Source organism: Aristolochia californica, unplaced genomic scaffold (assembly GCF_029961685.1).
Source record: "Aristolochia californica isolate CCGP_79_NKW_82.1479 unplaced genomic scaffold, dmAriCali1.0.hap1 SCAF_4, whole genome shotgun sequence".
NCBI classification, from domain to species: domain Eukaryota; kingdom Viridiplantae; phylum Streptophyta; class Magnoliopsida; order Piperales; family Aristolochiaceae; genus Aristolochia; species Aristolochia californica.
Window position 1 is genome coordinate 46,422,132 of NW_027182103.1, and position 23,496 is coordinate 46,445,627.

Here is a 23,496-nt window from a genome sequence, read left to right on the forward strand (position 1 = left end):
CCCAACATTCATGAATGGCGAGGTTTCTTTGGGGGATCGAGAAGAGAGCAATAACAGAAGCCGTCGGCAACAGTGATAAAGCTATAAAAAGTCTTTCATTAATCCGATAAGTTAGATTACTTATTGGCAGCAACACACTTCAGGGTCAGATGCTTAAATTCTATAGCGTGTTGAACAGGAATCACTAGTCGGTTTCTGAGAAAACAACAAAAGAGGTTCATTAGATTGAGAAGAGCTACAGAGCGAGGCTGCGGCATCTCATTCAAGCACCAGATAAGAGAACTCCATTAAAAATCGACAGTGAGGTGAATCTTCCACATGGATGCATCTAATGGCTATTCTTTTGCTGCACATTTTGTAATTTCTGCTCGCGTATACCAATAAGAAGAAGATAAGATTGGATTTGTTTGTTTTAAGACAGGAAATAAAAAAAACTTTGGTGGGGCGTGTTGATTGAACGGGTACAGTAAAAAGAATCACTATAAAATTGTTGATTGATGCTCTACCTGTTTTAAGTTAATGTCTTAGCAGAATGATTAGATCAAGACAACAACCTTTCTGAGCAAAAGAGCTCTCTGCAATGACAAGAACTCATCTTGTCCGGTTTCTGTTTGTTGTTATGCTCAAGTGATATAATCCTATGCGGTGGGTGTACTAACCGCCCACTTTACTATAAATTTCTATTCTCCATGGCTGAAACGCGCGAGCTCGAAGAAATAAACGTAAATTAGTAGCAGGAAAATGATGTAATTGATAGAGGGTATGGACCATTCATTTGGAGAATTGTCTGATCATTTTCATGAAAGGAACGAAGTAGCTTGTAGTAGAATCCAAGAAAAAGAGAAAAAGGGTGAGGGAGGAGAGTGGTGGCAGTCGTTTTCAAGAAAAAGGAGGCCATGGAGTTGGATTGATCAATGGACCAAACTGTGAGGCAATTCGTTTCTTAATGTGCTGCTGTTGGTACTGTTTGAGCTTGCAGGTTTCCACAATGGGCGGGCCCTGACACTGAAGACGCTGCAGAAATGGAAAATTTTGCCCACACTTCCAATATGGTCGTGGAGAAGAAGAATTGTTTTAAGGTGAAATTTAGAACATGTCTAACAAGATAACATTATTTGTAAATTTGGTTCCTTGCTCCGTCAAGATGTGACATCCAATGGAGACGTCAGGGTCGAAGTAACGAACCTGAGATAGTTGGTAAAGCCACAAAAATTACAATATATATGGTTGTTAAGATGGTCAGGTCAGGAAATGAGTTCTTGCTTCACATCATGAGAACTGCAAAACTAAGAAAATGAGATCTTTTCTATTTTATCGTTAGAAATTGAGGGAACTATCGAACTCTCTTTTGGCTCATTTGTCGGCCTATTGTCATGTCTGTAACGTCATTGCAACAACTCAAAGACATGCTCGGAATGGCCCTCAAAAGCAAAAAAGAAGGAATTTGCTGACTTCTTGGCTGTCTCCTGAGACACTGTAAATGATTCTAACGAAGAGTTAAGAATCACGAAACAGTAAGCTTTCTGAATTTCTGTGCCTGTACCCATGTGCTGATTGCGCTGTAGAAGATTCACCCTGTGGCTGAAAAAGTGTTTGATCCACCTGGTTGTGCTCTTCCGCCATGGGGCTCAGGCAAAAAGTTAAAAAAAGCCTACTGCAAATGATAAAAGTAAAAGCAAAAGAAAGGTGATACTTTTTATATGGTCTGACTGCTGCACACTCCACTCTTTTTGCTGCCAACCCAGCATCTTCGCTTGTCAATTTACACCTGGAGACCGTGATTCAAACAGAGTTTTCCATTATCTATTCCATTTCCCAATTAATGGATGCCAAAGGAAACATGCGTTTCAATTACAGGAAAATGTGATTCAAATCAAACAAAAACAATGTCAGAACAGTATTTACTTCTGAAAGTAGAGAATTGAAAGTTTAAAAAATAATGTTAATGGTTCTTCACCCAAAAATCTTGTTGTTTGACAAACTCCTACACTAAATTCAGAAATCAAGTTTTAAATCTCTTTCGTAAAATATTCTACAGCCCGACATCCTCCACTGAGCAATTACCAGAAACCATTTTGCTCAACAATGTCCAAACTCCCGAAACGTTTGAAAGTTTAAAATGGATAAATAAACTCCAGGAATTCTAACTCAAGAAGTCAGCGGTTGCTTATGCAAGGCCACCGGAGGCAAGCGCGTAACCGAGCGTTCGAACATGGACGACGGAAATTCAAATATGTCTTCCAAATCATGATCACCTGAACAACCGCAATGGCCTCGGAAAAACCATAAACAATAAACAGTTCAGACAAACCTAACCAAAATTTTCATTACTAATTACTCAAATACAGTAGATTATTTCCTCCGTGATTGCCTCCGCGCATAGCGACGACAGTGACGGAACCTTTTCCATTGCAATGCTCTGTCGGACAGAAAATTTTGAAGAGATTTGCAACTTCGTAAGAAATACGGGCGAGTCTTGGCATTGCAGACTGCAGTCAACGATAAGCTCAGGCGGTACGTAAACTGGGAATGCTAATTATTAGGGGAGTCCACAGCCGTCTGCCGCACCCAAGTTAGGCCACATGTGGACCGGACTCATGATAACCATTGACTAGCCCATGGGTAGTCCGGTCACAATTGGCTCACGTATGTTCAAGATGGGCTTGATTTGAATTTTTTGAACTCAAGCCTAAAATTGTAACCGAGCTCAAGCTCGAGCTCAAGAATTTTAATTGAGGTCAAGCTCGAGCTCAAGAATTTTAATTGAGGTCAAGTATGCATAAATTTTATTTAAAATTAAGTATGGCCTCTACAAAAAATTGAGCATGACCTCTATAAATAAACCCTACATCAAACTATCTATACATTCTACATAAAATTGTTCATAAATACTGCATAATAATATATATAAATTTCATTCAATAAACAAACATAAATATTTAAATAAAATATCAATATCAAATTAACAATCACCCAAATAAAAACTATAAATTTAGAATACATTTATAAACTCCAATTCCTATCTTTATAAAAAAAAAAAAACTCCAATTCTTTCTTTTCGTGTTAGAGAACAATATGTTAAATCCTTATTGGCATGAGCAAAACAGTCATCTATAACAAAAACAAAATAACAAAACTTATTATTGTCTAATAAAAAATAATTGTTTAAACTTATTATGCTAATGTGACTTATTTATAAACATCGCTTATACACAAAATGTGACTTTTATACACATCTTCCCCTTACTAAAATATGTTGTTAACTGTACAGGTTTTTCACTAGTATATGGTCAAGATCAAGCCCAGGGAGGGAGAAAGGCTTAGAGAAGCCTCGCCTTTTCCTCAATGGACTGATGGCTATAATTGAATTGGTAGTTTGATAATTAGTTTAACTTTTCATATACTTTATCAGGAACCAGGATAAAAGGCATAAAAATTTGCCTAAACCAAATGTTAAATTAGATATTTTCTTCTAACATGCTAAACACTAGGTAAGGCCGCAAAACTTAAGGTAATCCCAAGACATGGAGAACCTCATTTGGGCATGACATTTCTATAACATAATACAAACTAATATGTCAGATAACAAGCAAAAAATGTAACATGAGTGCAGAGTTCAAACGCCCGCTATACTGGCAGCTTTTAAGGGGCTAGCTTATTTGTCTATATAAAATACCCCTCAAAAGTTGGGGTTACCATTATACCGGTAAACCTTGTCCAAAGTGGCTTTGTTGACTCTTCCACTTATAATCTTTTTTGTTTTCATCAGAGGACTAAGTCTATTGAGGTGGAGAAGGGGTTGTAGTGATTGATTTTGGGGGAGGAAGAGGGAAGGATGAAGGATTGAAAGAGATGGGAGAGAGAGCTAGTTATTTTCGGGACCAGACTCTTCTGGTGCTTTTTGCCTTTGTTGTTGTTCTACGCTCTCTTCTCCACTATTGGAGGTTATTTCCATGGATTTTTTTATTCAGAAAATATTGGAAAAAAAATTGGTGGTACAGTATCGTTTTTTTGTGTTGAAATTGCCTAATTATTGTTTTCGGTTGGAAAATATTCAATGTTCAATAGCACATAGTTTATTTTTTATATTTTATGTCTTGTTTGTTTATTGATGGACTTCCTTCTTCAAATTTCTTCCATGGTCACACACCAAAAGTCGTTACAACCAGTTGAGAGATGAAGAAGTTGAGGGATAGGGTAGAACAAGGTACGACGAAGAAGAAAATAGGCAAATCATTGTCTTAAGGGTAGCCTGTGTCATCGATTTTGCTCTCGAAAGTTTTGAAAGATAGTTTATGAGACTAAGAGTTTCGATTTTGAAAGACTTTGAAATTGAAATGAAAAGTCGAAACGAATCTCCCCTTGAATCTCAAAAGGCGAAAGGGGATTTATTTAGTAATGGAGCTGGTTCACGAGCTTGCGAACCGGACTACGGCTCACTCGAGTTCTACTCGATTACTTAGACAAGCACAAACCACTATTCGAACTCAATTCAAAATGTTTTTGAATCGAGCCAAACCAAGCCGGATCAGAGTCGAGCTCAAGTTATTCGCGAACCGGCTCGATTTGATGGCAGCCCTACTGGCAACACAGTTAGTCAAATAAAAAGGAAAGAGAGAGCGGTTGTGTATCTGAAATGTTGTTTGAAAAAAACTAATTATTTGAAATTATTTAACTACGTAGACAAAAGCAACCATGAAAGAGATGTAAAGAAGAGGAGAAATGCAAGAAAGGATCTTGTTATAGTCACCAAACCTCCGATGACATTTTTGTTCTAGTTTTATGCAAGGAAAGTGGTTTTTAGTTTAAAACATGAATACTTCACCAGTTAGTTGGGTTTGAACTTGAACCATACTGGTTTTATTAATTTAGTGGATGAGAACTAGAGGTGTCTCAATAATTGTTTAAAATAATTATTTAATTATTTAAATTTATCAACAAATTACAAATGAGAAAACAAAAAAATTCAAAAAAATGCAGCTGTGTTATAAACCTGTACCATTCTAAGCTCAGTCCAACCTGGTTTGTTTACTAAATCAAGGTTTTGTAAGACTCTAAATTGGTTCAAAACTTGATTGGTGGGTCTAAAAGACAACCCCTGGTTGGTCAATTTGATCATTGTTGCGCAAATCAATTTCCTTTGTGCAACAAGAAGATTTGGTGGGGTTGTCTTTAATTCCCGATAAGGGTGCCACTCAAGCATCCTTTTCATAGGCCATGTTGAGAATCAATCAAAGGGTTTCCTAGTATAACATGATCATAGACATTAGTATTGGAGTTCTAATTTACTTAGTATATGTACTAAGAGTAGAGCTAGTTCTTTCCAATGACATTTAAGAGGATGAATAAGATTCACTTCTCTTCCTTTAGTTTATTTTCATGTAATTGCCAAAGATCCTAACACATATGTATCAACATATCTGACCCAATTTTACGTGTTGTGATAATCAAATTAAGTACCCGATAGTTAGACTAACTTGTGTGAGTCAAATGGCGAGTAAATATCGTTATGAGCTCAAGTGATGACATGAAGCCAATGACAAAGGCTAGCCAATACTACCCAACAGACCGATCTGTTAGGTGCGAAAAGTTACCGCCTACAAGAGTTGACGGAACCACCCTGACAGCCACCATGCCCATTCTTGAGCCGCCTCTCACGGGATTCGAACGTGGGACGTGGCGTGCCCAGCTCTGATACCATGACAGTGGCTGGCCAATACAACCCAATAGACCGATCTGTTGGGTGCGGAAAGCTACCGCCTACAAGAGTGGACGAAACCACCCTGACAGCCACCATGCCCATTCTTGAGCCGCCTCTCACGGGATTCGAACGTGGGACGTGGCGTGCCCAGCTCTGATACCATGACAGTGGCTAGCCAATACAATCCAATATACCGATCTGTTGGGTGCGGAAAGCTACCGCCTACAAGAGTGGACGGAACTACTCTGACAGCCAAAACCTACAATTAGTATTACAATTTTAATAATTTTTTTCTAGGATTATATCTAATTCTAAACTGTGCCAAATTAAGCAAAAATAATGGTGCAACAAAACAAATAAATGTCACCGAAACAAAAATTAAATGTTTGAGAACCATTTCCTCCCGCATTAAGTAGCTTACATTGTATTGGTTACTAATCATATCATAGTGTCAAATTTAAAAGGGTTGCTTTCATCAGAGTGGTTAGGAATTCAGCCACTTTTCCATGTTTGAATTATTGCTGCAGACGAGTTCTTCTTTAACTCCACCTATCCTGACAAAGTCTGCGGAAAACAATCGAACATTAGGCCGTCGATTCATCCTAAGTGGGAAGATATTGATTGCATATATAGAGCAGTTTAATTGAACTTCTTCTGCTGCAATTAGTACTACCAGTCCCAATCTTGCCGAGTCTTGTTCAGTTTTAGATTTTGAAGACAAACCGGCTATAAATGATCTTGTTAAAATGCTACAAAAACCCATGCAATAAACTTCACTCAATCAGATTATGAACTTCACCTCTTTCCAGACGAAATTTTCTATTTAATCTGAGGTGTAGCTTGTCTTTAAGAATAAATAAAAATTGGCAAGAAGTAGTTCGAAAGTTGAATAGGGGTTGCAATACTGGTTATCTAATGAGTTTCACTGACACAGAAACTGCTAGATGGGTTCTTCAGTTTTAAAATCTTTCATGGAAGATACTACATGTTCGTGCTTCCCATTTATCATTCTCTCTTTTGGCTGTAACTACCTTGTTGAAGTAGCTTCAAACATGACACGAAAACTCAAGCTAGCAGAAGAGTAATTCTCTAATGAATGGAGGAATGAGGAAACGGAAGTGACTCTGGAGCCAGGAATCTCCACGGAAGTATACGAACTTACTGGGTCAAAGCTCTGTAAGTGCAAATCTCACAGAGCACTGTACATGGCCTTGCAAGAAGCATTAGTATGGTAGGCGGAGATTTAAATGACCGGCACGGTTTTGAATTGAATAGCCGAAAAATTAAGTTTGAGTGATTGAAGAGATGAACTATTTGTTATTTTCTGGTATGGAGGTACTGTGGTGGTTGGATCAAGTATAATGCACTTAGACTGAGGTGGCTTGGAAGGAAGCTTTGCTGCTTATTCTGAGCCTATGAAGTTATAACTTGGACACAAGTGTTTGTTGTGGGTAGTTGAACTTGGAGAGAAGCCATTACACTGAGAGAGCAGGAAGTGGATGAAAAAGTTTTCAGAGAGAGGTGGATTCACCAAAACCTCATAAATGAGTGCTGATAGCGTATGGCTCGCAAGTTTTTATTGCTGGGGGCCTCTTTTGACACATGAAAAAGAAGGGAGCAGTTACTGATCATGTACATGTACTTTCTTCACCAACAGAAGAAGAAAATAATGTAGAGGATGAAGTTCCTTCCATACCTTAATCCTACCACTAACAAGATCTAATGAATGGATCATGCATGATTGAAGGTAATATGATGTTAACCTCGAAATCTAACAGCTTTTCGCTTCAGCAAATTTAGATATAATTTAAATGCTCCCAGCTGGGAATTGTTTCAGTCATGTTGTGTGCGAGCTAGTATCATATTCAACTCTGGGTGCTTGTTTGTTAATGGCCTTTATCGGGTATGTTTCCAAAACATTGCATTAAGGTAATCAGGTTTGCTCACCTCTCTCGTAAGAGAACAAGCTTTTCGCTTGAGCAAATTTAGATGGAATTTAAATGCTCCCAGCTGGGAGTTGTTGCAGTCACAGTGGGTGCTTATTTGTTAATGGCCTCGGAACGATAAAATTTAAGGTCTCAGACGAGTGTAACTTGTAATTGGCTGGGAGACGATAAGTCTGCAACAGGAGCTCTACCTTCACCACCACCAACCTCACCACGACATGTCGAATATGCACATTTAATAAGAGCGACAACGTTTCTATAAAAGTGAAGAAATGAATGAAAAGATCATTACCATGGAGAAGTAATTCACATATGTTACAAGAGCGATGCAGTTGGCATCCCCAACAAGCTTCGTCCTCCATTATGATGCAAGGGAGTGCAGGAATTAAAGGACCCAGCGCGTTGTGGGGATTGTTAATTCTGAAGACTTTTCAAAATTTTGATTACTGCAACGAGAATAAAAGAAAACAGAGACGACTTGTGCTCAGGGTCGTGTGCTTCTCATTCTTACCGTGTAAAAGAAGATGGAATTTAATGAGGTGGAGATAGAGAGCTGGGCCATGGACTCACATGCAGGAGTTTTATAAATCTGCCTTCAGAATCCACTTTCAAAGATGTATTTGAGTGAGAGAATAGCAGGCAGTCATTCCCCAACTCTCATGGACTCTCCGTTGCTTCTTCTGGTCTCCGTGTTAGCTCTGGCATCTCTGATGCAGCAGGGAGAAGCACGAGCATTTTTTGTTTTTGGTGATTCCCTCGTCGACAGTGGCAACAACAACTACTTGGTCACTAGTGCTAGAGCAGACTCGCCACCTTACGGCATCGACTACCCAACACACCGCGCCACCGGCCGTTTCTCCAATGGCCTCAACATACCGGACATTATCAGTTGGGTCATCGTCTTTCTTCTTTTTTTCTGTCTGCTCCATTTTCTTTCTTCGTTCTGTGACGGTTTTACTTAACTGAAGCTGTTAACATGCATTAGGTGAGGCCATTGGGGAGGAACCTACTTTGCCATACTTGAGCCCTGAACTGACCGGAGAGAGGCTACTCGTTGGAGCCAATTTTGCTTCTGCCGGGATCGGAATTCTCAACGATACCGGAATTCAATTTGTAAGCCGTCTTTTTTTTTTTTTTTTTTAATCTCTTCCTACTTCCAGTCGTATCAAGTTTTACTCAATTCTGCGCGATTGTCTGCACGCAGCTCAACATTATAAGAATCTTCCAACAAATAAGGTACTTTCAGCAATACCAAGCAAGGGTCAGCGATCTGATCGGCCCAGAGCAGACTCAGCAGCTCGTGAACCGAGCTCTCGTTCTCATCACCCTCGGCGGCAACGATTTCGTTAACAACTACTACCTAGTCCCATTTTCTGCAAGATCCCGGCAATTCTCACTACCGGACTACGTCAGATATCTCATCACAGAGTACAGGAAAATCCTAATGGTAACCACTTCCGATCTTTAATCACTCGTACCCCTCCTCATGCATGCATTGCATCCGTGTTTTCACGTAAACGCCATTAATCCACTTCAGAACTAATTAATGATGAAGGAGGTGTCGTTATCCAGTAATTAAGTCAACCTAAGGGAAACCTACATTTGTTGGAAACACGAAGACGATCACGGTGTCTTTCCTGTCTCCTATAAAAGTAAGACGCTTCGCATTTAATGAAAAATACGGCAACCGTTGGTTACGTGTCGAGAAGGTGAAAAGTATAGCAGAAGCGAGTGTGATTCGTACCTACGAGATTGGCTCGGTTCAGTGGTCGGCGTTTCTCCACGACGACAAGCTCTCGCCGACGATCAGGGCATGCGCTCTGACACATACGCCTTGACCTCCTCCTCTCTTGTTCGACGGAGAATGTGATAGAACTTTCGTTTTGCAGAGTCTTTACGAGGTGGGAGCACGGCGAGTGCTGGTGACCGGTACCGGACCCCTCGGCTGCGTCCCGTCGGAGCTCGCCCAGAGAGGAAGAAACGGTGACTGCGCTCCCGAATTGCAAGAGGCGGCCGGGTTGTTCAACCCTCAGCTGGAAAACATGCTGAGTGAACTCAACAGCGAGTACGGAGCCGATGTCTTCATCGCTGCTAACACCCGTCTCATGCAGAGCGATTTCGTCAGAAACCCAGGAGCATACGGTAAGAAGTTTTGAATTATGATATCTTTGTCAAGTACATGGAACTATAAAAAAAAGCTTAGAATGAGAGGTGTCCAACTCACAAGGACCCACCGAGTCATAAATGAGACTCAACAACTTCCCATCAAGCTTTTCTCCTCCATTTCCGTTCACAACAGACAACGGAGCCTCTGCAAATTCATTAAATGAGCAGCATCACGAAGCTTGAGCTGGTGAAATTTTCCATTTCTAACCACGCTTCCGACTGTAGGTTTTGTGACATCGAAGGTGGCATGCTGCGGCCAAGGGCCTTACAACGGGCTCGGACTCTGCACGGTCCTCTCCAACCTCTGCCCCAACAGGGACATCTACGCTTTCTGGGACGCCTTCCACCCCTCCGAGAGGGCGAACCGCCTCATCGTCCAGCAGATCCTGAGAGGCAACACGGACTACATGAAGCCCATGAACCTGAGCACCATCCTCGCCATCGACGCCCAGACTAATACTTGAAAAGATATCGGGAGCAGTGGGCTCGTTTGTTGGTTCTGTTCGAAGATGATTAAAATGTGCAGGAGACTAGATTTCCAAGGTCGTAGGAGCTCGTCAGAGGCTGGTTTGTGATTTGGGTGGGTGGGTTGATTTCCGTCTGCGTTTAAATGTGACAATTACTGGGCAAGTATACATAAATGTGTTTTGTTGTAGTGGATTATGAAGTGAGAAGGCGCCGTGGATTAGTGCCCATTGAATTGTCTAGGAATGATTTGTAAAATAAAATCGACTTTGGCCATTAATCCTCAACCCTGTCAATAAGTCGACTGTGGATTTATATTTCCAACTATTGTAGGGAGAAATTAAATAAATTGAGTTGGTTCTTTCTTCACTAAGGGTGTGTTTGTGTCCATAGGAAAGTGTTTGGAAAAATTTCTTCAATAAGAAATATTTGAAAAAATAAAAAAATGAGTTTTTTATTACTCTAATAGGAAACTATAAGAAAAATAAAACAAGAAGCACTAAAATAATTGTATTACCTTTCATTTTTAAACTTAGTTTTTATGTATAAAAATTAATTAATTTAAAGTGTCAATTAAACATTATTAACTAAGGAGAAATTTTTTCAATGAAAAAATTAATCAAAGGAAAATTTTTTTTTTTTGTTATTTTATTTTTCAAATGGTGGTACAAACGATCCCAAAATGAATTTGAAGAGGACGAGGACGAGGATGCATTTCACTTACTTTAAGCAAAGAGGTCTTAATGCCATAATTAACTGCACTAGTTTGAGTGAAATGTTAACCGTTTTATCATGAGAAATGGTTTCTCATAAGGGTAATCTCAAACTGCTATCAGTTCCCTCGGTAACACGATATCAATAATACCTTGATGGAAGGTTGGCAAAATTAAGATTTTTGATACAATTTTGGTCCCCTATCTCGTCACTCAATCCCCCTTAAGTTTAGCCATCGCCGAGAGGGTTCAGAGATTGGAAGTGCCAAACAAAGAGAACAAACCTCTGATCCAACGTTTCGATTCCAAACATTTTCTATGTGCTCTCTGTATGAGAATTGCCCTCACCACTTGCGACAGCCGGGGTTCTTGCATCGGCGAAAAGCGTCAAAGAAAGACGCAGTGCCGACTTCAGCGACCATTCCGAAAGGTATGCCAGCGTCGACATCCTAAAAAAAAAAAAAACTGGTGTCGACCGTCTCTATGTGCGATTGTCGGCGGTTCTTGCGATGCCGTAAAACGTCGGAGATGCAGTGCCAATGCCGACGACCATTCCGACAGGTTTACCGGAATTGACGACGGCGAACCTTAGTTTTTGCGCTCGGCTGGAGGTTGAAGACGACCTCCAGCGCGCAGAAATTGGTTAATTAAAACCATATGGTATTTTGGTAAATAACCAAAATACTGGCGAGTTGGATCGGACGACTCGCCGTTCCAACTCGGCAACCGAGTCTATGGCCAGGGCGACTCGATGAAAAAAAAGGTAGAGGTCAACTCGGACGAGTTGAGTTGGCTCGCCGTTCCAACTCATAGTAGCGAGTCGCCCGAGGGAGGACCGAGCTGACTCAGTTCTCAAATTTGATTTTGTGCCAGTGGGATTCAAACCCACTCGTTGGCAAAATCTTCGGTGCCACTAACCATTAGGTCACTAGCCGTGGTCTGTTTTTTATATTGAAATATTTATATTTATTTCTGTTATGGTTTTTATGCATTTTTTGGCATATATTTAAATGCATTAAATTAAATTTATGCATATATTATGAGAATATCTTTTACATAATAATAACATGTTAGTGTTAGTTAAGATTATGCAATACATGCTATTCTCAAGTTAATTTCTCATTTATGCGATTTAATGTCTAATGATCTATATAATTTTTATTAATTTGAGAGTAGCCACGACATATTTAATTTAATAAAAATTATATATTATGATTAGGATCACATAAAGAATGTTAGACGTTAATTGTAACTAATTTTACTTGATATAATAAATTTTATCGCACATGAATTTTTATTATATTCGAGTTTATTAGTTAGGGTAAAATATCAAGTTATTCATAATTTACCCACAAGAATTATGAATTCATAAATAATTTGATAGTTTTATCATAAAGAAAAAAATATTAATTTTAATTAATTTTACTTGATATAATAAATTTTATCGCATATGAATTTTTATTATATTCGAGTTTTATTAGTTAGGGTAAAATATCAAGTTATTCATAATTTACCCATAGGAATTATGAATTCATAAATAATTTGATAGTTTTATCATAAAGAAAAAAATATTAATTTTAATTAATTATACTTAATATAATAAATTTTATCCCACATGAATTTTTATTATATTTGAGTATATTAATTAGGACAAAATATCAAATTATTCATAATTTACCCACAGGAATTATGAATTCATAAATAATTTGATAGTTTTATCATAAAGTTTACTCATAAAAAATATTGAATCTGCTTGAATTAAAAAATATTTAGCCCACATGCAATATTTTTTTATATAGATTCAAATTTTAAGCAAGATTTACATTGGTAAAGCATGATATTTTATTCAGGCCTCAATTTCAACATAAACATGTAATTTATAATTTTATGCAGTTGTACAACCTGCACATTTCTCTGATATTCGTTGTGATATCCCTGATCTTAAGGGAGATAACTATAAAGTCTGGAAAGAGATAATACTTCTTCATTTAGGGTAGATGGACATAAACTATGCTATTAGGAAAGACGAACCACTAGTAATTACTGATACCAACACTGCAGCTGAAATCACTTTATGAACGATGGAAGCGATCTAATCGCCTCAGTATAATGTTCATTAAAACTAAAATTGCAGCTGGTAGTTGTGGTTTTGTTGAGTAGTATGAAAATATCAGACTTGCCGAAAGCCATTGATGAACAATTTATCACTTCATATAAGGCATTAGCAAACACCCTAATCATGAAGTTCACATCCCTAAAGCACACTAATATGAGAGGTGTGCGCAAGCACATCATGGAAATGAGGGATATTACGGCTCAATTAAAAAATCTCGAGGTTGAAATGTCAGAATCTTTTGTTGTGCATTATATCCTGAATTCCCTTCTGCACCAATATGAACCGTTCAAAATCTCGTACAACACACATAAAGATAAATGGTCAGTTAATGAACTTTTGACCATGTGTGTTCAAGAGAAAGGGAGACCGGTAATGGAACAAGGAAAGAAAGTGCAATGCTGACAACACATAGAAATGACAAAGATAATCCAACCTCATTTGTTTGTTATGAATCTACTATGGTTAATGTCAATATTAACAAATGGTGGATTGATTCTGGATCAACAATCCATATTTCAAATTATTTGCAAGGTTTGCAAAACCTAAGGAAACCAGTGAGAAGTGAGCATCACATTTTCTCAGTAGACAAGATGAACTCACATGTGGAAGCTATAAGAACTTGCTATTTAAATTTAAGTAGTAGCTTTATTTTAAAATTAGAAAAGACCTTTTATGTTCCAAGTTTATGTAGAAACTTGATTTCAGTTTCAAGGCTTGTACCTTATAAATATTCCTTTAAATTTTAGACTCATATTTCAGTTTATATTATAAGTTTGATTATGTTGGGAATGGTACATTGTCTGATGGTCTTTATACTATTATAATATAAACTGAAAGATGAGTCTAAAAATTAAAGGAATATTCATAACGTAGAAACTTGATTTCAGTTTCAAGGCTTGTACCTTGTGAATATTTCTTTAATTTTTAGACTCATCTTTCAGTTTATATTATAAGTCTGATTGTGTTGGGAATGGTACATTGTCTGATTGTCTTTATAGTATTAATTTAATAAATAATGTCACTTATGATTTAATGCATGCTCACACTGGTAATATAAGAGATGTTATTAATGAGGATTCCTCTACATTATGACACCAAAGATTAGGTCATATATTCATAGATAGAATTAAAAGATTAGTGAATGAAGGGGTACTTAATACTCTGGATTTTACTGATTTTGAGGCTTGTATAGACTGCATTAAAGGAAAGCAGACTAACAAGTCAAAGAAATGTGCCAATAGGAGTTCAACCATATTAGAGATCATACATACTGATATATGTAGTCTAGACATGGACTCACATGATCAGAAATACTTCATCTCTTTTTATGGATTACTCACGATACATGTATCTCTACATGCTTTATAACAAGAATTAAGCATTAGATGCTTTTAAGATCTTTAAGACTGAAGTAGAGACACAATGCGGTAAGCAAATTAAGATCATGAGATCAGATAGAGGTGGAAAATACTATGGTAGACACACAGAGAATGGACAACTACCTGGGCCATTTGAAAAGTTTATTCAAGAACATGGGATTGTTGCCCAATATACCATGCCTGGTTCACCGGACCAAAATGGTGTTGCAGAAAGAAGAAACAGAACATTATTAGGCATGGTGCAGAGTATGCTTAACAACTCCAATTCCTAGATCCTAGTGGGCTGAAGCACTTAAGATGGCGGTGTATATATTAAACCGAGTTGCAACCAAGGTTGTTCCAAAAACACCATTTGAATTATGGAAAGTTTGGAAACCGAGTTTGCGACATATGCGTGTTTGGAGATGCCCGTCTGAAGTGAGAATTTATAATCCACAAGAGAAGAAGCTGGACCCGAGGATCATCAATGGGTATTTCATTGGATATGCTGAAAGGTCCAAAGGTTAGAGATTTTATTGTCCATCTCACAATACTAGGATTGTGGAATCATGAAATGCAAAATTTCTTGAAAATGACTTGATCAGTGGGAGGAATCCAACTCGGAACATAGTTTTTGAGAAGGATCATTCAAAATCTCAACCTTCCACCTCAAGTGATAGATTGGTTATTGTTCACAACACCCCTCAAGTACAAACTGGTGTTGAACAACCAATCATTGAAGTTCCACAAAATGCTGATAACATTCTAGTAGATCAGGTACTTCAAGAGTTGTCACACACTTTTGAGCAACTAGTTGAACCACATACTTCTCAGGAATATGATGACACAACATTACGAAGATCTACTAGATTAAAAAAATCAGCAATTCCTGATGATTATGTTGTGTATCTACAAGAATCTGACTATAACATTGGAGCCGAAAATGATCCCGAGTTTTTTTCACAAGCCATGAGTTGCAAAGAATCAGAATTATGGTACAATGCCATGAAGGAATAGATGAATTCTATGAAGAATAACGTAGTCTGGGATCTTGTTGAGTTGCCTAGTGGATTTAAAACCATTGGATGTAAATGGGTCTTTAAGAAAAAGAAAGACTCAGTAGGCAACATTGAGAGATACAAGGCAAAATTCGTTGCTAAGGGATTCACACAGAAAGAAGGAATTGATTACACATAATCTTTTTCTCCTATGTCTAAAAAAGATTCCTTTCACATTATTTTGGTATTTGTAGCCCATTTTGACTTAGAGTTGCAACAAATGGATGTGAAAACTGCATTTCTCAATGAAGATTTAGGGGAGAAAGTTTACATGAAACAACGTGAAGGATTCCCCTCTAGTGATGGTAAACAATTGGTTTGCAAACTAAAAAAATACATCTATGGATTAAAACAAGCATCCTGCCAATGGTATTTGAAATTCCATAATGTAATTTCTTCATTCGATTTTGTAGAAAACATTATGGATCAATGTACATACCAGAAAGTCAGTGGGAGTAAAATTTGTTTTCTTGTTTTATATGTGGATGATATTTTGCTAGCAACTAATGATAAATGTTTTCTGCATGAGGTAATACAATCCCCCTTCAGTTTGGACATCGCCGAGAGGGTTCCCTCGGTAACACGATGCCATTAATACCTTGATGGAAGGTTGACAAAGTTAAGGTTTTTTATACAGTTTTGGTCCCTTATCTTGTCACTCAATCCCCCTTCAGTTTAGACATCGTCAAGAGGGTTCAGAGATTGGAAGTGCCAAACAGAGAGAGCAGAGACTTACGAAATCTGAAGCGTATGGAGGAAAGTATGATCTTTGCTTCTATTTACATTTATAAGATTTCACTCCCTCTGTATGGCGAAATAAGAGTTTATGAATACGGATCTAGTCTAGTAGCGGCAGCGGGTGATATATCTATTCAAGAGCTTCTAGAACTATGAAATGAGAAAGGGAAGATGTCTTATTACACGTCCCTGTTTTAAGAAACAATTAGCGACAAAGGGAGCGAAAGGTCCTTGCCATCTCCATCACCACCTATATAAGATTAGTTCAGGACAAAATTGAATTTGCTTGATGTGGTCTTCACTCTTTCGACACATGCAGACGGTAACCCGGCGATAAAAGAAACTCGCCAAAACTTTCGCACATTGTTCTCTACTTTCAAAGGAATCCCAATTTCCCGATAAAAGACAACCAGTCACGACGCACCAAAGACCACTTTCCCACTGGCTCGCGCGCCTACGCACACCATTAAGCAAGAAAAACTGGGTGGATGGGCGTTGAAAGTTGTCCCTTATCTGCTCTTTATAAACCTCCATTGACGTAAGGAAGCTTAGATTGGTATGCAGATTTGATGTAACACCCTTTTAACTCCTTTCTCCCTTTTTCTGCTCTGCCTTTAACTCTTTTAGGATTTCCTCAATTTTTCCTTTATTTTCATTTGACGGAAAAAGAAATAGATAAGATGATTTGGGGGAGGGGATTAGAAAATAAGAATTTGATCATGATTATAAGCATTATTATGGCTTTACCCTAACTACTCTTAAGGGTTGAAAATTCACAGGTTAAGAGGAAATTACTCATTATGTTCGAGATAATTGACGAAAGATTAACCGAAGAGAGATCACTGATTCATTGCACCCACCGACTATTTGGTGGAGAAAATTGACCCTCCGAGCCAACAACAGTTGTTTGACTCATGGTTAGACCGTTTTCAATTTTTCTCAGCCCTTTTTTGCAGTATTTTTATCTTTCTAAATAAGGATGATTACAGTATCATTAGGCAAAGTTTTAGTCAGTGTAAGACCATTTTCCATTGTGGTAATTATGGTTAATGCTGTCCATTATGCTAATCCAAATGATTCTATACAAAAAGATGAAGAAAAGCCAAATATTAATCACCATTATCCGAACCTGGGTTGGAGGCCGTCTCCCCGTTGAAAAGACTGTTTCAACCCACGCCGTCGTTGAGAGTTGAGACTTTTGAAAATACTATAAATACTTGGACTTTATCCGTTCATGAACCTCGTGGGTCCGTGTCCCCTCTCTGATTGGGAAATCTCGCCATCATCGGACGGTCGGGATCGCGGGTTTGCTCAGATTCCACTTTCCTTGGCTGGTGGCAGCCCAGCGACTTTGACTATTTTCTAACGACGATCACATGGTGTTACGATCGTCGTTTGACGAAAATTATCACGAAAATTGCTAGGTTTAAAAATAGAAAGAGAAATATAGTTTTTTTTGTTTAAATATAGTGAAAAATAAAAAATAAAAGAAAATTAAAAATATTTTAATTTTTTTATAATTAATTTTTTTCTCAAGTTTCCGTTCCTTTTGTTTTCTTCCCAAATTTCATCATTTTGTAAAAAAATTTTATTAACTAAGAGAGTATTTTATTTTCTCATAATGATTTTTTTTCTCATAATTATATCGAGAGATATAATTTTTTTTAGTAAAAATATAAATGGTTTGATATAGACCGGGCGAGCCATCGTCTGTATGTCCCACTAGCTGCACCGCGCAAATAACAGTTAGCCAAAACTAAAAGCACGTCGGCAAGTGTTTTGGCGACGAAGACGATACAGATTCCGGAGTACACAATTATCAGAGTTTGAACCGGTTCTGGGTCTGAACTTCGGACCGCTCACGAGGACACCGTGAAGCCAGGCGCGCCGGCCGCCTGCTCTCGTCTCTCCTCTATATAACCCCATCTCTCTCTTCTCTCATTTTCTCGTTACGAGATAGAAAACTGGGAAAAGTTCCTTCCCTGTTGATGCGAGTTCCCTGCGCGGCCCTCCGAAGGTCTCTGAACCCTCACGCTATCCTCTCCTCCTCGGTCACTCTATCCTGGCCGCCGATCCGTTTCCGGATCAGTGACTGTTGCTCCAGGAAACTGCCGCTTCTATCCGCGGTGAGATTTCTCTCCGGCCGACTCGGGGACCGGTGTTCCATTTCTTCTCCGACAACGGTGTCTGGAGGAACGAGAGTTACAGTAGCTTGTCAGAATCTCGACTGTTCGGATTCGCAAAGGATGGGAGTCGTCGCGTCGGAAGACGGCGCGGCGTCTCGGTTCTGGATCAAATTCAGAGATGATATCGTGTTCGCATTCTTTACACCGTTTGTCGTTTGCCTGGCGGCAGGAAATTTGGACATAGAGATGTTCCGGAACTACATCGCGCAGGATGTGCATTTCCTTAAAGCTTTTGCGCAGGCGTGAGTTAAACCTCCTGTGCGATTCATTTTGGAACTAATTAACCGTAGGGTTCTGCGAATTTGTATTTTCTTGTTTTTCTCCTGACTCAACGGTACTCTTGTGGATTTTTTAGGTACGAAATGGCGGAAGATTGTGCTGATGACGATGATGCGAAGGCGATTATGCGCCGGTTAAGGAAAGATGTCCTTGAAGAGCTGAAAATGCATGACTCTGTTGTGCAGGTAAGATGCCTATGTTTCTTTAATTTCATCTCTTGATAAGTAAGGTTTCTCTGCTTCTTTAGTTTCTTTATGTGATATAAACTCTTGTCTTCCGGATCTTTCCTTGTTTAGTCTTTGATTTTGAAAAAAACTTTCTGTTTACTGACCAAAATGAGGGAGCGTTTTAATGAACGTCCGGACTTAAGGTGAAACTAACGAGTTATAGAAATCTTCTTAAACGTAGTAGTATGACTGTCCTAAGATTATCAGATCTACTACGATCATTATTAATTTTTGAGTCAATCATCAGCGGTCGAAGCATTGATAAAAGACTAATTCATCTGACATTACCTTGAGACCAGACTTCAGCCTAAGTCTAACATCGCATATGCTGTCCTGTTAAAGAATTTTGTGAATCTGATGCCATGGATGTAATAATTATTTGAACCTCAGCGGCATTTTGTATCTTGCCATTGCTGGCTATGTAGGTAGGGTAGAAACTTGTATCAAGAATGTGAAAAGAGAATGGATATGGAATACATTTTGATATAAGAATTATTAGTAGTAAGCAGTGATAAACAAGCAGTGCCAGGGTTGGAAAATCAAGTACCTGACATGATGAACTGTCAAGAATCTTCAGAGAAAAAAGACCTATCAAGAATCCTTTACTGATTGCTGGTATGCATTTTATGTCAGAAGTTCCTAGATTTCAACCTTGAGTTTGAATGGAGATGGTGTATCATCGTTGTTTTATCTTTCATTATTTTCTTTTTTTAAGTTGCATTATTTCAACCCTTCTGAATAGTGAGATGTATTATTACTGTAATGCACCTGTTGCCATGAAGAATGGAAGATCTTTCTTCATTTTCTGTTGCTAAGATAGGAACTGTATATTTTCTCTGGTTGTTTGAGGTTGGGGAGTGCTTTTGTTGTTTTCTTTCTGTATGTACAATGACAATCAAAGATCTTCTCATATCTCTGATAACTTTGAAGTGGAGTGCTTACATGTAAATGCTGCTTTACAATTGATAATTCGTGTGTGCTTGAGGATTATGTGCCCTCTTTATCTTATTTTATAAACTGAAATGGTACCTGGAAACCTTCCGTAATTACTATAACCAAAAAACAAAATTAGTAATGAGTGACTGTTCCATTGTTTTATATGGTTGGTTTATGTTACAAAGGATGCTGATTGACTTGCTTTGACAAGCTAATTTGCTCATAACCTTGAAATCTTGGAGGTAATCTCTGGTTGTTGAGAGAGTTAGAACTTTTTGTGGTTCACTCTGCCCCACTTGAACAGTGTTTGATGTCCAAATTGTATTGATGTCTTCTTCTGCTTCTGGATTAGTTCCGTTTTTTTTTTTCTCAAAAATAAATGTGAATCATATTTTGAAATTATAGAGCTTCTTTATATTCCATTACCGTTCTTTTCTTTTCTCTCGAAAATGCACATTTTGTACTGAAGAAATTCTGTTATACAGGAATGGGGGGTGGACCTTGCAAAGGAGATTGTGCCTAACTCGGCAACATTACGATATACTGATTTCCTGCTTGCAACTGCCTCTGGCAAGGTTGAAGGAGGCAAAGGTCCTGCCAAAATTGCAACTCCATTTGAGAAAACAAAAATTGCTGCATACACAATTGGTGCCATGACCCCTTGCATGAGGCTTTATGCCTTTTTAGGCAAGGAGCTTCAGACATTTGTAGGTTCTGCTCAAAACATTCATCTTTACAGGAAGTGGATTGCCAATTATTCATCTGATAGTTTCCAGGTTGGTATATAACCTGAAATAACTGAAATAAATGAAATTTCTTTCTCTTATGTAATGCTCTTGGCATAATGCAGGCATCAACTCTAAAAATTGAGGACTTGCTTGACAAGCTAAGTATCTCTCTGACTGGGGAGGAACTTGAAGTCATTGAGAGACTTTATCACCTTGCTATTAAACATGAAGTAGATTTCTTTTGTGCCCAGCCACTTTCTCAACGATCAGTGGTCCCTTTCTCAAAAGTGCACGATCCTGCCAACACCCGTCTCATGATTTTTTCCGACTTTGATTTGACATGCACAGTTGTTGATTCCTCTGCCATCTTAGCGGAGATTGCAATATTAACTGCACCCAAGACAGACCAGAATGATCCTGATGTTGTACTTCCTCGAATGTTGTCAGTTGATCTGAGGAATTCATGGGATGGCCTGTCCACTCAGTATACAGAGGAGTATGAAAAATGCATAGAGGACATTATGCCTTCTGAAAAAGGTAGCACTCACAAGGCATTTTCATGTTTTGGTCTTTTTGTCAAACAGAGCTGCCTGTAGAATCATAAAGGCAGGTCTTGCTTACTGATGCAAACCTGCTTATGTTTTTGTTATTTTTGTTGTCAGTGTCATTCAACTATGAAGGATTATGCAAAGCACTTGAGCAGCTGTCAGAGTTTGAGAAACGGGCAAATTCTCGTGTCGTTGAGTCAGAAGTGCTGAAGGGATTGAATTTGGAGGACATAAAAAAGGCAGGAGAACGTCTTCGACTTCAAGAGGGCTGCACAAAATTTTTCCAACAGGTGGTAAAGATAAAGGAACAGCTGAATGCAGATGTCCATGTTCTTTCATACTGTTGGTGTGGAGATCTCATTAGGGCAGCCTTTTCATCAGGTATTTTTTTTACATAAAATACAAATCTATAGCATAAATAATTTTTGTTGTATAAGTTTTGAATTAGTGCTGCAGAATGTGACAATCTCGATGCTACTCGAAAGAAAAAAAATTCTATTATTGCTTTTATCCATCTTGTGTCTGTTTTTTTTATTTTTTATTTATGATTTAACTGCTTTTCAGAGTTTACTTGTCTAGTTTGCTGATAATGCCTTTACTCCCTGTGCTTTTTTGTCTCTGTTTACGGTTTCCACTTATTGTTAGGTATCTTTTTTGTTATGTGCGTCATAATTTTGATCTGATAACATAATAGTTTTAATTTTTTTAATGGTTAAAGGTGAAGAGTTATATCGATCGATAGCAGTAGTCTCTCTAACTATGAACACCAACTGAGTAGTCATTTTATGATCAAATGAATTGATCTCAGTATTTCTCCTGTTCTTATTAAACTTGTCCTGTCACTTTTCTCTTTGAAATTTAGTTTATTATGCTGTAGGTTTTATTTTGGCATACCCCCCCCCCCCCCCCCCCCCAAAAAAAAATCTGTTTCTATTAATTAAACATGTATTGGCACTTTAGCGATTTGTTGAACACCGCAATTTTACCTCTGCTCTTCTGATTTATTGTGTCTTGACACATTTCTTTACGTGCTTTATTTTTCATTTGAATTGATTGTTATGTGGTTGTAACCTTCAGTATCCTAAGATTTGTTGGATTCTTATTTTTTGTGATAATCAGGTGGTCTAACTGTTTTAAACGTGCACTCAAATGAGTTCATATATGAAGAATCCATTTCCACCGGGGCAATTGACAAGAAAATGGAAACTCCCATTGACAAGGTTCAAGCCTTCAAGGACATTTTGAACAATTGTAGTGACAGTGGCAAGTACTTGTCTGTCTATATCGGGGATTCAGTGGGCGACTTGCTTTGCATGCTTGAAGCAGACGTAGGCATTGTTATTGGCTCCAGTGCTAGCCTCCGGAAGGTGGCTAACCAGTTTGGAATCTCTTTTGTTCCATTGTTCTCTGGTGTGGTGAAGAAACAGAGGGAATTTGTGGAAGAAGGTTCTAACTGGAAAGGCCTAAGTGGCGTTCTTTATACTGTCGGTTGTTGGGCCGAGATACATGCCTTCATTTTGGGAGCTTCTTAGTCGATGGTCAAATTCTCATACCTTTTTTAAAGCCAGATTCAAGTCTGAAGTAATAGATAATAGATGATTGGTGGTGGCTAATTTTACAAAGAGCTACCCGACTGTCCCTTTTTTTTTTTCTTCTACAGCACTGGTACCAAAACTTAAGTCTCGACTTTCCGATATATACTGAAGGTACTCTTCTCCCTCTCTTTTTTAACTTTATTCAGCTGTTTTCTTATGTTCAGTTGCATGAGATTGATTATTGTTCTGCGGATTACCTTCAGGAACCAGAGAAAGTTTCCATACGCACAGGAGGTGGCAGATGTATGATTTTTTTTTTTTCCCTTTTTTTCTTGGTGGATATCTGATTTTGGGGTACAAAAAAGTGTACCAACTTTGTAAAGTTTCATTGTCCATCCATTTCTTTGATCCTTCAGCCTTATTATCATGAATGGCCTGAGGGAAGTTTTTTCCTCTTTTTGTTCTTTGGACATTATATCAAAAGCTGATTTGCCCACAAAATACAAATCATATATACGTATGCTGATTTTGGTGTACGCCGTTTTGCAGTGTATTGGAGAGTATTGACGCTTTTTTTCTTTTAATAACTTCACGCCAACGACTACAAAATCCCCTTGGGTTTATTATTGGTTCCATTAGTGTGGCTAGTGGACGTAAAAAGGACCGTTTCAACCTGTTGTCAATGGATTCGTTAAAATTGAATTAAGGTAGAATCTTTAATGAACACGGATTCAATCGGATTTGATTATTGATTTGGTCAGATATATAAATATCATAGTTGGGTCAAAACCTAGAT

General features: G+C 38.2%; 2 protein-coding genes across 4 annotated transcripts; both read left to right on the plus strand.

The window, feature by feature from the left end:
* Positions 1–8,239: 8,239 nt before the first annotated feature.
* LOC137962169 (GDSL esterase/lipase LTL1-like) lies at positions 8,240–10,647 on the plus strand. Of its 2 annotated transcripts, none has more exons than XM_068808900.1 (5): positions 8,240–8,535; positions 8,633–8,760; positions 8,852–9,094; positions 9,537–9,789; positions 10,056–10,647. In XM_068808900.1, exons 1-5 carry the CDS (start codon positions 8,262–8,264, stop codon positions 10,268–10,270), a joined length of 1,113 nt encoding a protein of 370 aa, XP_068665001.1. In that variant the 5' UTR covers positions 8,240–8,261; the 3' UTR covers positions 10,271–10,647. The 2 variants fall into 2 exon arrangements, with proteins under 2 accessions (XP_068665001.1, XP_068665000.1); XM_068808899.1 differs by having other exon boundaries at positions 8,241–8,535; positions 10,039–10,647.
* Positions 10,648–18,225: 7,578 nt separating this feature from the next.
* LOC137962321 (bifunctional TH2 protein, mitochondrial-like) lies at positions 18,226–23,251 on the plus strand. 2 transcript variants are annotated; one of them, XM_068809121.1, is made up of 7 exons: positions 18,226–18,689; positions 18,803–18,911; positions 20,375–20,665; positions 20,740–21,154; positions 21,280–21,546; positions 22,285–22,871; positions 22,964–23,251. In XM_068809121.1, exons 1-6 carry the CDS (start codon positions 18,250–18,252, stop codon positions 22,695–22,697), a joined length of 1,935 nt encoding a protein of 644 aa, XP_068665222.1. In that variant the 5' UTR covers positions 18,226–18,249; the 3' UTR covers positions 22,698–22,871; positions 22,964–23,251. The 2 variants fall into 2 exon arrangements, with proteins under 2 accessions (XP_068665222.1, XP_068665223.1); XM_068809122.1 differs by having other exon boundaries at positions 20,375–20,596.
* The last annotated feature ends 245 nt before the right edge of the window (positions 23,252–23,496 follow it).